This window comes from Oncorhynchus keta, chromosome 13, assembly GCF_023373465.1.
Source record: "Oncorhynchus keta strain PuntledgeMale-10-30-2019 chromosome 13, Oket_V2, whole genome shotgun sequence".
Taxonomy (NCBI): domain Eukaryota; kingdom Metazoa; phylum Chordata; class Actinopteri; order Salmoniformes; family Salmonidae; genus Oncorhynchus; species Oncorhynchus keta.
The window spans coordinates 5681398-5695629 of NC_068433.1; the positions used below are offsets into that span (position 1 = coordinate 5681398).

Sequence of the window (14232 nt, forward strand, 5' to 3'; positions counted from 1 at the left end):
TGATGGATGTAGAAGGTTCATTAGTTGTTGTAGAAACACCAGTGATTGTCGTAGTGGGTTCACCAGTTGTTGTTGACACAGCTTTGACTGTTGATGTGGTTTGAACAGTTGTTTTTGTTGACTCAGTGACAGTCGTAGTGGGTTCACCAGTTGTTGTCAACACAGCAGTGACTGTTGTTGTGGGTTCACCAGTTGTTTTTGATGCATCAATGATGGATGTAGTGGGTTCACCAGTTGTTGTTGACACACCAGTGATGGTTGTAGAAGGTTCATTAGTTGTTGTAGAAATACCAGTGATTTTCGTAGTGGGTTCACCAGTTGTTGTTGACACAGCTTTGACTGTTGATGTGGTTTGAACAGTTGTTTTTGTTGACTCAGTGACAGTCGTAGTGGGTTCACCAGTTGTTGTTGATGAAACCGTGATGGATGTAGTGGGTTCACCAGTTGTTGTTGATGAAACCGTGATGGATGTAGTGGGTTCATCAGTTGTTGTTGATGAAACCGTGATGGATGTAGTTGGTTCATCAGTTGTTGTTGATGAAACCGTGATGGATGTTGTTGGTTCACCAGTTGTTTTTGTTGACTCAGTGATGGTTGTAGTTGGTTCACCAGTTGTTGATGAAGACTCAGTGATGGTTGTAGTTGGTTCACCAGTTGTTGATGAAGACTCAATGATAGTTGTAGTGGGTTCACCAGTTGTTGTTGACACACCAGTGATGGTTGTAGTTGGTTCACCAGTTGCTGTCAACACAGCAGTAACTGTTGAAGTGGGTTCACCAGTTGTTTTTGTTGACTCAGTGATGGTTGTAGTGGGTTCACCAGTTGTTGTCGATGCCACAGTAACAATTGTAGTGGGTTCACCAGTTGTTGTCGACAAAGCAGTGACTGTTGAAGTGGGTTCAGCAGTTGTTTTTGTTGACTCAGTGATGGTTGTTGAAGGTTCATTAGTTGTTGTAGAAACACCAGTGATGCTTGTAGTGGGTTCACCAGTTGTTGTTGACACAGCTTTGACTGTTGATGTGGGTTGAACAGTTGTTTTTGTTGACTCAGTGACAGTGTAGTGGGTTCACCAGTTGTTGTTGATGAAACCGTGATGGATGTAGTGGGTTCACCAGTTGTTTTTGTTGACTCAGTGATGGATGTAGTTGGTTCACCAGTTGTTGATGAAGACTCAATGATAGTTGTAGTGGGTTCACCAGTTGTTGTCAACACAGCAGTGACTTTTGAAGTGGGTGCACCAGTTGTTTTTGTTGACTCAGTGATGGTTGTAGTGGGTTCACCAGTTGTTGTCGATGCCCCAGTAACAATTGTAGTGGGTTCACCAGTTGTTGTCGACACAGCAGTGACTGTTGAAGTGGGTTCACCAGTTGTTTTTGTTGACTCAGTGATGGTTGTCGTGGGTTCATCAGTTGTTGTTGATGAAACAGTGATGGTTGTAGTGGGTTCACCAGTTGTTGATGAAGACTCAATGATAGTTGTAGTGGGTTCACCCGTTGTTGTTGACACACCAGTGATGGTTGTAGTGGGTTCACCAGTTGTTGATGACACACCAATGATAGTTATAGTGGGTTCAGCAGTTGTTGTTGACACACCAGTGATGGTTGTAGAAGGTTCATTAGTTGTTGTAGAAACACCAGTGATGCTTGTAGTGGGTTCATCAGTTGTTTTTGTTGACTCGGTGATGGTTGCAGTGGGTTCACCAGTTGTTGATGAAGACTCAATGATAGTTGTAGTGGGTTCACCAGTTGTTGTTGACACACCAGTGATGGTTGTAGTGGGTTCACCAGTTGTTGATGACACACCAGTGATGGTTGCAGTGGGTTCACCAGTTGTTGATGAAGACTCAATGATGGTTGTAGTGGGTTCACCAGTTGTTGTTGACACACCAGTGATGGTTGCAGTGGGTTCACCAGTTGTTGATGAAGACTCAATGATAGTTGTAGTGGGTTCACCAGTTGTTGTCAACACAGCAGTGACTTTTGAAGTGGGTGCACCAGTTGTTTTTGTTGACTCAGTGATGGTTGTAGTGGGTTCACCAGTTGTTGTCGATGCCCCAGTAACAATTGTAGTGGGTTCACCAGTTGTTGTCGACACAGCAGTGACTGTTGAAGTGGGTTCACCAGTTGTTTTTGATGCATCAATGATGGATGTAGTGGGTTCACCAGTTGTTGTTGACACACCTGTGATGGTTGTAGAAGGTTCATTAGTTGTTGTAGAAATACCAGTGATTGTCGTAGTGGGTTCATCAGTTGTTGTTGATGAAACAGTGATGGTTGTATTGGAATCACCAGTTGTTTTTATTGACTCAGTGACAGTCGTAGTGGGTTCAACAGTTGTTGTTGATGCCCCAGTAACAATTGTAGTGGGTTCACCAGTTGTTGTCGATGCCCCAGTAACAGTTGTAGTGGGTTCACCAGTTGTTGTCAACACAGCAGTGACTGTTGTTGTGGGTTCACCAGTTGTTTTTGATGCATCAATGATGGATGTAGTGGGTTCACCAGTTGTTGTTGACACACCTGTGATGGTTGTAGAAGGTTCATTAGTTGTTGTAGAAATACCAGTGATTGTCGTAGTGGGTTCACCAGTTGTTGTTGATGAAACCGTGATGGTTGTGGTGGGGTCACCAGTTGTTGTTGACACACCAGTGATTGTCGTAGTGGGTTCACCAGTTGTTGTCAACACAGCAGTGACAGTTGAAGTGGGTTCACCAGTTGTTTTTGTTGACTCAGTGATGGTTGTAGTGGGTTCACCAGTTGTTGTCGATGCCCCAGTAACAATTGTAGTGGGTTCACCAGTTGTTGTCGACACAGCAGTGACTGTTGAAGTGGGTTCACCAGTTGTTTTTGTTGACTCAGTGATGGTTGTCGTGGGTTCATCAGTTGTTGTTGATGAAACAGTGATGGTTGTAGTGGGTTCACCAGTTGTTGATGAAGACTCAATGATAGTTGTAGTGGGTTCACCAGTTGTTGTTGACACACCAGTGATGGTTGTAGTGGGTTCACCAGTTGTTGATGACACACCAATGATAGTTGTAGTGGGTTCAGCAGTTGTTGTTGACACACCAGTGATGGTTGTAGAAGGTTCATTAGTTGTTGTAGAAACACCAGTGATGCTTGTAGTGGGTTCATCAGTTGTTTTTGTTGACTCGGTGATGGTTGCAGTGGGTTCACCAGTTGTTGATGACACACCAATGATAGTTGTAGTCGGTTCACCAGTTGTTGATGACACACCAGTGATGGTTGTAGAAGGTTCATTAGTTGTTGTAGAAACACCAGTGATTGTCGTAGTGGGTTCACCAGTTGTTGTTGACACAGCTTTGACTGTTGATGTGGGTTGAACAGTTGTTTTTGTTGACTCAGTGATGCTTGTAGTGGGTTCATCAGTTGTTGTTGATGAAACCGTGATGGATGTAGTGGGTTCACCAGTTGTTGTCGACACACCAATGATAGTTGTAGTGGGTTCATCAGTTGTTGTTGATGAAACCATGATGGTTGTAGTTGGTTCACCAGTTGTTGATGAAGACTCAATGATAGTTGTAGTGGGTTCACCAGTTGATGTTGACACAGCTTTGACTGTTGATGTGGGTTCATCAGTTGTTGTTGATGAAACAGTGATGGTTGTAGTGGAATCACCAGTTGTTTTTGTTGACTCAGTGACAGTCGTAGTGGGTTCAACAGTTGTTGTTGATGCCCCAGTAACAATTGTAGTGGGTTCACCAGTTGTTGTCGATGCCCCAGTAACAGTTGTAGTGGGTTCACCAGTTATTGTCACACCAGTGATGGTTGTAGTGGGTTCACCAGTTGTTGATGATGACTCAGTTATAGTTGTAGTGGGTTCACCAGTTGTTGATGTCACACCAGTGACTTTTGTTGGGGGTTCACCAGTTGTTTTTGATGCATCAATGATGGTTGTAGTGGTTTCACCAGTTGTTGTTGACACAGCAGTTATGGTTGTAGTGGGTTCACCAGTTGTTGTTGACACACCAGTGATGGTTGTAGTGGGTTCACCAGTTGTTGATGATGACTCAGTTATAGTTGTAGTGGGTTCACCAGTTGTTGATGTCACACCAGTGATGGTTGTAGTGGGTTCACCAGTTGTTTTTGTTGACTCAGTGATGGTTGTAGTGGGTTCACCAGTTGTCGATGACACACCAATGATAGTTGTAGTGGGTTCACCAGTTGTTGTTGACACACCAGTGATGGTTGTAGAAGGTTCATTAGTTGTTGTAGAAACACCAGTTATTGTCGTAGTGGGTTCACCAGTTGTTGTCGATGCCCCAGTAACAATTGTAGTAGGTTCACCAGTTGTTGTCGACACAGCAGTGACTGTTGTTGTGGGTTCACCAGTTGTTTTTGTTGACTCAGTGATAGTTGTAGTGGGTTCACCAGTTGTTGTCGATGCCCCAGTAACAATTGTAGTGGGTTCACCAGTTGTTGTCGACACAGCAGTGACTGTTGTTGTGGGTTCACCAGTTGTTTTTGATGAAACTGTGATGGATGTAGTGGGTTCATCAGTTGTTGTTGATGAAACAGTGATGGTTGTAGAAGGTTCATTAGTTGTTGTAGAAACACCAGTGATTGTCGTAGTGGGTTCACCAGTTGTTGTCGACACAGCAGTGACTGTTGAAGTGGGTTCACCAGTTGTTTTTGTTGACTCAGTGATGGTTGTAGTGGGTTCATCAGTTGTTGTTGATGAAACAGTGATGGTTGTAGTGGGTTCACCAGTTGTTGTCGATGCCCCAGTAACAGTTGTAGTGGGTTCATCAGTTGTTGTTGATGAAACTGTGATGGATGTAGTGGGTTCACCAGTTGTTGTTGACTCAGTGATGGTTGTAGAAGGTTCATTAGTTGTTGTAGAAACACCAGTGACTGTCGTAGTGGGTTCACCAGTTGTTGTCGACACAGCAGTGACTGTTGTTGTGGGTTGAAGAGTTGTTTTTGTTGACTCGGTGATGGTCGTAGTGGGTTCATCAGTTGTTGTTGATGAAACCGTAATGGATGTAGTGGGTTCACCAGTTGTTGTTGACACACCAGTGATGGTTGTAGTGGGTTCACCAGTTGTTGATGTCACACCAGTGATGGTTGTAGTGGGTTCACCAGTTGTTTTTGTTGACTCAGTGATGGTTGTAGTGGGTTCACCAGTTGTTGATGTCACACCAGTGATGGTTGTAGTGGGTTCACCAGTTGTTTTTGTTGACTCAGTGATGGTTGTAGTGGGTTCACCAGTTGTTGATGATGACTCAGTTATAGTTGTAGTGGGTTCACCAGTTGTTGTTGACACACCAGTGATGGTTGTAGTGGGTTCACCAGTTGTCGATGACACACCAATGATAGTTGTAGTGGGTTCACCAGTTGTTGTTGACACACCAGCGATGGTTGTAGAAGGTTCATTAGTTGTTGTAGAAACACCAGTTATTGTCGTAGTGGGTTCACCAGTTGTTGTCGACACAGCTTTGACTGTTGATGTGGGTTGAACAGTTGTTTTTGTTGACTCAGTGATAGTTGTAGTGGGTTCACCAGTTGTTGTCGATGCCCCAGTAACAATTGTAGTGGGTTCACCAGTTGTTGTCGACACAGCAGTGCCTGTTGTTGTGGGTTCACCAGTTGTTTTTGATGAAACTGTGATGGATGTAGTGGGTTCACCAGTTGTTGATGACACACCAATGATAGTTGTAGTGGGTTCATCAGTTGTTGTTGATGAAACAGTGATGGTTGTAGAAGGTTCATTAGTTGTTGTAGAAACACCAGTGATTGTCGTAGTGGGTTCACCAGTTGTTGTCGACACAGCAGTGACTGTTGAAGTGGGTTCACCAGTTGTTGTTGATGAAACAGTGATGGTTGTAGAAGGTTCATTAGTTGTTGTAGAAACACCAGTGATTGTCGTAGTGGGTTCACCAGTTGTTGTCGACACAGCAGTGACTGTTGAAGTGGGTTCACCAGTTGTTTTTGTTGACTCAGTGATGGTTGTAGTGGGTTCATCAGTTGTTGTTGATGAAACAGTGATGGTTGTAGTGGGTTCACCAGTTGTTGTCGATGCCCCAGTAACAATTGTAGTGGGTTCACCAGTTATTGTCACACCAGTGATGGTTGTAGTGGGTTCACCAGTTGTTGACGATGACTCAGTTATAGTTGTAGTGGGTTCACCAGTTGTTGATGTCACACCAGTGATGGTTGTAGTGGGTTCACCAGTTGTTGATGATGACTCAGTTATAGTTGTTGTGGGTTCACCAGTTGTTTTTGATGAAAGTGTGATGGATGTAGTGGGTTCACCAGTTGTTGTTGACTCAGTGATGGTCGAAGTGGGTTCATCAGTTGTTGCTGATGAAACCGTGATGGATGTAGTGGGTTCACCAGTTGTTGTCGATGCCCCAGTAATAGTTGTAGTGGGTTCATCAGTTGTTGTTGATGAAACAGAAATGGTTGTAGTGGGTTCACCAGTTATTGTCACACCAGTGATGGTTGTAGTGGGTTCACCAGTTGTTGACGATGACTCAGTTATAGTTGTAGTGGGTTCAACAGTTGTTGATGTCACACCAGTGATGGTTGTAGTGGGTTCACCAGTTGTCGATGATGACTCAGTTATAGTTGTTGTGGGTTCACCAGTTGTTTTTGATGAAACTGTGATGGATGTAGTGGGTTCACCAGTTGTTGTTGACACACCAGTGATGGTTGTAGAAGGTTCATTAGTTGTTGTAGAAACACCAGTGGTTGTCGTAGTGGGTTCACCAGTTGTCGTCGACACAGCAGTGACTGTTGATGTGGGTTGAACAGTTGTTTTTGTTGACTCAGTGATGGTTGTAGTGGGTTCATCAGTTGTTGTTGATGAAACAGTGATGGTTGTAGTGGAATCACCAGTTGTTTTTGTTGACTCAGTGATGGTTGTAGTGGGTTCAACAGTTGTTGTTGATGAAACCATGATGGATGTAGTGGGTTCACCAGTTGTTGTCGATGCCCCAGTAACAGTTGTAGTGGGTTCACCAGTTGTTGTCGACACAGCAGTGACTGTTGTTGTGGGTTCACCAGTTGTTTTTGTTGACTCAGTGATAGCTGTAGTGGGTTCACCAGTTGTTGTTGACACACCAGTGATGGTTGTAGAAGGTACATTAGTTGTTGTAGAAACACCAGTGACTGTTGAAGTGGGTTCACCAGTTGTTTTTGTTGACTCAGTGATGGTTGTAGTGGGTTCATCAGTTGTTGTTGATGAAACAGTGATGGTTGTAGTGGGTTCACCAGTTGTTGTCGATGCCCCAGTAACAGTTGTAGTGGGTTCACCAGTTATTGTCACACCAGTGATGGTTGTAGTGGGTTCACCAGTTGTTGATGATGACTCAGTTATAGTTGTAGTGGGTTCACCAGTTGTTGATGTCACACCAGTGATGGTTGTAGTGGGTTCACCAGTTGTCGATGACACACCAATGATAGTTGTAGTGGGTTCACCAGTTGTTGTCGACACAGCAGTGACTGTTGTTGTGGGTTCACCAGTTGTTTTTGTTGACTCAGTGATGGATGTAGTGGGTTCACCAGTTGTTGTTGATGCCCCAGTAACAATTGTAGTGGGTTCACCAGTTGTTTTTGTTGACTCAGTGATGGATGTAGTGGGTTCACCATTTGTTGTTGATGCCCCTGTAACAATTGTAGTGGGTTCACCAGTTGTTGTTGACACAGCAGTGACTGTTGTTGTGGGTTCACCAGTTGTTATTGTTGACTCAGTGATGGTTGTAGTTGGTTCACCAGTTGTTGATGAAGACTCAATGATAGTTGTAGTGGGTTCACCAGTTGTTGTTGACACACCAGTGATGATCGTAGTGGGTTCACCAGTTGTTGATGTCACACCAGTGATGGTTGTTGTGGGTTGAAGAGTTGTTTTTGTCGACTTGGTGATGGTCATAGTGGGTTCACCAGTTGTTGTTGATGAAACTGTGATGGATGTAGTGGGTTCACCAGTTGTTGTTGACACAGCAGTGACTGTTGTTGTGGGTTCACCAGTTGTTATTGTTGACTCAGTGATGGTTGTAGTGGGTTCACCAGTTGTTGATGAAGACTCAATGATAGTTGTAGTGGGTTCACCAGTTGTTGATGATGACTCAGTTATAGTTGTAGTGGTTCACCAGTTGTTATTGTTGACTCAGTGATGGTTGTAGTGGGTTCACCAGTTGTTGATGAAGACTCAATGATAGTTGTTGTAGAAGGTTCATTAGTTGTTGTAGAAACACCAGTGGTTGTCGTAGTGGGTTCACCAGTTGTCGTCGACACAGCAGTGACTGTTGATGTGGGTTGAACAGTTGTTTTTGTTGACTCAGTGATGGTTGTAGTGGGTTCATCAGTTGTTGTTGATGAAACAGTGATGGTTGTAGTGGAATCACCAGTTGTTTTTGTTGACTTAGTGACAGTCGTAGTGGGTTCAACAGTTGTTGTTGATGAAACAGTAATGGTTGTAGTGGAATCACCAGTTGTTTTTGTTGACTCAGTGATGGTTGTAGTGGGTTCAACAGTTGTTGTTGATGAAACCATGATGGATGTAGTGGGTTCACCAGTTGTTGTCGATGCCCCAGTAACAGTTGTAGTGGGTTCACCAGTTGTTGTCGACACAGCAGTGACTGTTGTTGTGGGTTCACCAGTTGTTTTTGTTGACTCAGTGATAGCTGTAGTGGGTTCACCAGTTGTTGTTGACACACCAGTGATGGTTGTAGAAGGTTCATTAGTTGTTGTAGAAACACCAGTGACTGTTGTAGTGGGTTCACCAGTTGTTTTTGTTGACTCAGTGATGGTTGTAGTGGGTTCATCAGTTGTTGTTGATGAAACAGTGATGGTTGTAGTGGGTTCACCAGTTGTTGTCGATGCCCCAGTAACAGTTGTAGTGGGTTCACCAGTTATTGTCACACCAGTGATGGTTGTAGTGGGTTCACCAGTTGTGATGAAGACTCAATGATAGTTGTAGTGGGTTCACCAGTTGTTGTTGACACACCAGTGATGGTTGTAGTGGGTTCACCAGTTATTGTCACACCAGTGATGGTTGTTGTGGGTTCACCAGTTGTTATTGTTGACTCAGTGATGGTTGTAGTTGGTTCACCAGTTGTTGATGAAGACTCAATGATAGTTGTAGTGGGTTCACCAGTTGTTGTTGACACACCAGTGATGATCGTAGTGGGTTCACCAGTTATTGTCACACCAGTGATGGTTGTAGTGGGTTCACCAGTTGTTGACGATGACTCAGTTATAGTTGTAGTGGGTTCACCAGTTGTTGATGATGACTCAGTTATAGTTGTAGTGGGTTCACCAGTTGTTGATGATGACTCAGTTATAGTTGTAGTGGGTTCACCAGTTGTTGATGTCACACCAGTGATGGTTGTTGTGGGTTCACGAGTTGTTTTTGATGCATCAATGATGGTTGTAGTGGGTTCACCAGTTGTTGTTGTTGACTCTGTGATGGTTGTAGTGGGTTCACCAGTTGTTTTTGTTGACTCTGTGATGGTTGTAGTGGGTTCACCAGTTGTTTTTGTTGACTCTGTGATGGTTGTAGTGGGTTCACCAGTTGTTTTTGAATCATCAATGATGGTTGTAGTGGGTTCACCAGTTGTTGTTGACACACCAGTGATGGTTGTAGTGGGTTCACCAGTTCTTGATGAAGACTCAATGATGGTTGTAGTGGGTTCACCAGTTGTTTTTGATGCATCAATGATGGTTGTAGTGGGTTCACCAGTTGTTGTTGACACACCAGTGATGGTTGTAGAAGGTTCATTAGTTGTTGTAGAAACACCAGTGATGGTTGTAGTGGGTTCACCAGTTGTTGTTGACACACCAGTGATGGTTGTAGTGGGTTCACCAGTTGTTGTTGACACACCAGTGATGGTTGTAGTGGGTTCACCAGTTGTTGTTGACACACCAGTGATGGTTGTAGTGGGTTCACCAGTTGTTGTTGACACACCAGTGATGGTTGTAGTGGGTTCACCAGTTGTTGTTGACACACCAGTGATGGTCGTAGTGGGTTCACCAGTTGTTGTTGACACACCAGTGATGGTCGTAGTGGGTTCACCAGTTGTTGTTGACACACCAGTGATGGTCGTAGTGGGTTCACCAGTTGTTGTTGACACACCAGTGATGGTCGTAGTGGGTTCACCAGTTGTTGTTGACACACCAGTGATGGTCGTAGTGGGTTCACCAGTTGTTGTTGACACACCAGTGATGGTCGTAGTGGGTTCACCAGTTGTTGTTGACACACCAGTGATGGTCGTAGTGGGTTCACCAGTTGTTGATGAAACAGTGTCGGTTGTAGTGGGTTCACTAGTGGTTTTTGACACACCAGTGATGGTGTAGTGGGTTCACCAGTTGTTGATGAAACAGTGTCGGTTGTAGTGGGTTCACAGTGATGGTTGTAGTGGGTTCATCAGTTGTGGATAAAACAGTTTTTTGTCTCAGTTGTTGATGAAACAGTGACGGATGTAGTGGGTTCACTAGTTGTTTTTGAAAACAACACCTGTTTTGGTTGTAGTCGGTGCATAAGTTGTTTTTGATGCACCAGTGCCTTTTGAAGTGATTTCAATAATAGTTGTCGATGCATTAGTGACAGTTGTAGTGGGGTCACCAGTTTTTGGTGGTGAATCATTGTCGGTTGTTTTGGGCTCACCAGTTGTTGTCGATGCATCAACGGTTGTTGCAGTGTGTTTACCATTCGTTGTCGATGTGTCAGTGACGGTTGTAGTTTTTTCACCAGTTTTTCTGGATGAATGATTGATCGTTGTGGTGGGTTCACCAGCTGTTGTCGATGACCAAGAAACGATTGTAATGGGTTCACCATTAGTTTTTGATAACTCATTGGTAGTTGTAGTGGGATCACGAGTTGTTCTTGCTGAATCAGTGATGTTTGTGGTTGTTCACCAGTTTTTGTCGATGCATCAGCGACGGTTTTAGTGGGTTCACCAGTTGTTGATGCATCTTTGATGGTTGTAGTGGGTTCACCAGTTGTTGATGCATCTTTGATGGTTTTAGTGGGTTCACCAGTTGTTGATGCATCTTTGATGGTTGTAGTGGTTGCAGTTGTAGGATTCATAGTAATGGCCACTATTGTTCAACATAAACAGAGTAAAATGTATCTGATTAAAATTGTAACAACGACATCATAGATATATATTCCAAAATGTCTAATTCTTATGAATACACGTCCCTTACCCATTAGAAGGAGCGCTGTTGCTATACCCTGGCATAGACTCATCATATGTGTTCTTTGAGAATTATGATCTAAAGACATAAATATACAATACAATGGATTTGGTTAAAGCACAACAACTGTTCAAATTGGGAGAGGAAAACTAATACCATGAAAATATGACCTACAGTGCTTGTGACCTATTAGCTACCTCCACATATAAACTGCTCCATCACTAGCTCAACACAAATATATCCAAATAGGTAATGTTTTCACTAATCAAATCAGATTCCCTAATCACGTCAGTCAATACCCATTTACATTTACATTTAAGTCATTTAGCAGACGCTCTTATCCAGAGCGACTTACAAATTGGAAAAAAAAAACAAATGAAATAAAAATGTGTAGGTTGCGCACATATATTTTGCAGATGTTATAGCAGCGACATGCTTATGTTTTTAGCTCCAACAGAAGTGCATTAATAACTAACAATAGAAATCAATACACATAAATCCATCAAATAAATATAAAGAAATTAAGAAATATCAGAACGAGCCGTGTCAGCAATGTATTTTACTAGGCAAATCTGGCAAATCTGGCAAATCTGGCAAATCTGGCAAATCTGTTAAGAACAAGTTCTTATTTTCAATGACGGCATCAGAGGCACAACAACAGATTTTTTATTTGTCAGCTTGGGATTCACTCCAACAGGTTTTCGGTTACTCGCCCTACAATCTAACCACGAGGCTCCCTGCCACCCCATAGAAAGGTGTGTACAGCAGTAGTTATATAGGATGAGCCTTGACTAAAATACAGTACAGTTCAAACCCGACTGAATTAAATATGGTTTAAATATGTTTTTTTTCTCTCACCCATCTACACACAATACCCCATAAAGATACCACAATACCCATGTTTCTCAAAATGTTTCCTAATTTATTGAAAATAAAGTACAGAAATATCAAATTTACATAAGTATTCACACCCCTGCGTTAATACATTTTAGATTCACATTTCAAAGCGGTACAGAATCATCTTTGACAATGATTACAGGTGTGAGTCTTTCTGGGTAAGTCTCTAAGAGATTTGCACATCTGGGTTTTAAAATATTTGCACATTATTATTTTAAAAATTCTTCAAGCTCTGTCAAGTTGGTTGTTGATAACTTGGTATTTTATTAGGATCCCCATTAGCTGCTGCGAAAGGAGCAGCAACTCTTCCTGCGGTCCGCACACAAAACATAAAACAGAACATAATACAGAACATTAATAGACAAGAACAGCTCAAGGACAAAAGTATATCAATTTAAAAATGGCACACGAAGACAACGTATCAATATATACACGCAAACTATCTAGGACAAATAGGGGAGAGGCGTAGTGTCGTGATGTGTTTCTTTATCTGTTTTTTTAAACCGGGTTTGCTGTTCATTTGAGCAACATGAGATGGACGGAAGTTCCATGCAATAATGTCTCTATATAATACTATACGCTTTCTTGATTGTTTTTGCTGAATTTGGGGATCGTGAAAAGACCCCTGGTGGCATGTCTTGTGGGGTAGAAATAAATATCATTGCTAGACAGCCATAGATTTTCAAGCCGATTTAAGTCAAAACTGTAACTAGGCCACTTAGGAACATTCAATATCGTCTTGGTAAGCAACTCCAGTATACTGTATATTTGACCTTGTGTTTTTATTTATTTATTTTATTTTTTATTTCACCTTTATTTAACCAGGTAGGCTAGTTGAGAACACCTTTATTTAACCAGGTAGGCTAGTTGAGAACACCTTTATTTAACCAGGTAGGCTAGTTGAGAACACCTTTATTTAACCAGGTAGGCTAGTTGAGAACACCTTTATTTAACCAGGTAGGCTAGTTGAGAACACCTTTATTTAACCAGGTAGGCTAGTTGAGAACACCTTTATTTAACCAGGTAGGCTAGTTGAGAACACCTTTATTTAACCAGGTAGGCTAACCAGGTTGAGAACACCTTTATTTAACCAGGTAGGCAAGTTGAGAACACCTTTATTTAACCAGGTAGGCTAGTTGAGAACACCTTTATTTAACCAGGTAGGCAAGTTGAGAACACCTTTATTTAACCAGGTAGGCAAGTTGAGAACACCTTTATTTAACCAGGTAGGCAAGTTGAGAACACCTTTATTTAACCAGGTAGGCAAGTTGAGAACACCTTTATTTAACCAGGTAGGCAAGTTGAGAACACCTTTATTTAACCAGGTAGGCAAGTTGAGAACACATTTATTTAACCAGGTAGGCAAGTTGAGAACACCTTTATTTAACCAGGTAGGCTAGTTGAGAACACCTTTATTTAACCAGGTAGGCAAGTTGAGAACACCTTTATTTAACCAGGTAGGCAAGTTGAGAACAAGTTCTCATTTACAATTGCGACCTGGCCAAGATAAAGTAAAGCAGTTCGACACATACAACAACACAGAGTTACACATGGAGTAAAACAAACATACAGTCAATAATACAGTATAAACAAGTCTATATACGATGTGAGCAAATGAGGTGAGATAAGGGAGGTAAAGGCAAAAAAAAGGCCATGGTGGAAAAGTAAATACAAAATAGCAAGTAAAACACTGGAATGGTAGATTTGCAGTGGAAGAATGTGCAAAGTAGAAATAAAAATAATGGGGTGCAAAGGAGCAAAATAAATAAATAAATAAAATAAAATACAGTAGGGAAAGAGGTAGTTGTTTGGGCTAAATTATAGGTGGGCTATGTACAGGTGCAGTAATATGTGAGCTGCTCTGACAGTTGGTGCTTAAAGCTAGTGAGGGAGATAAGTGTTTCTAGTTTCCGAGATTTTTGTAGTTCGTTCCAGTCATTGGCAGCAGAGAACTGGAAGGAGAGGCGGCCAAATAAAGAATTGGTTTTGGGGGTGACTAGAGAGATATACGTGCTGGAGTTTGTGCTACGGGTGGGAGATGCTATGGTGACCAGCGAGCTGAGATAAGGGGGGACTTTACCTAGCAGGGTCTTGTAGATGACATGGAGCCAGTGGGTTTGGCGACGAGTATGAAGCGAGGGCCAGCCAACGAGAGGGTACAGGTCGCAATGGTGGGTAG

At 42.5% G+C, this 14232-nt stretch overlaps 1 protein-coding gene across 1 annotated transcript; it reads left to right on the top strand.

Moving 5' to 3' along the window:
- The first annotated feature begins 1956 nt into the window (after positions 1-1956).
- Positions 1957-4541, top strand: LOC127906659 (uncharacterized). The gene is made up of 2 exons (XM_052459246.1): positions 1957-3080; positions 3249-4541. Exons 1-2 carry the CDS (start codon positions 2018-2020, stop codon positions 3335-3337), a joined length of 1152 nt encoding a protein of 383 aa, XP_052315206.1. The 5' UTR covers positions 1957-2017; the 3' UTR covers positions 3338-4541.
- Positions 4542-14232: the final 9691 nt, after the last annotated feature.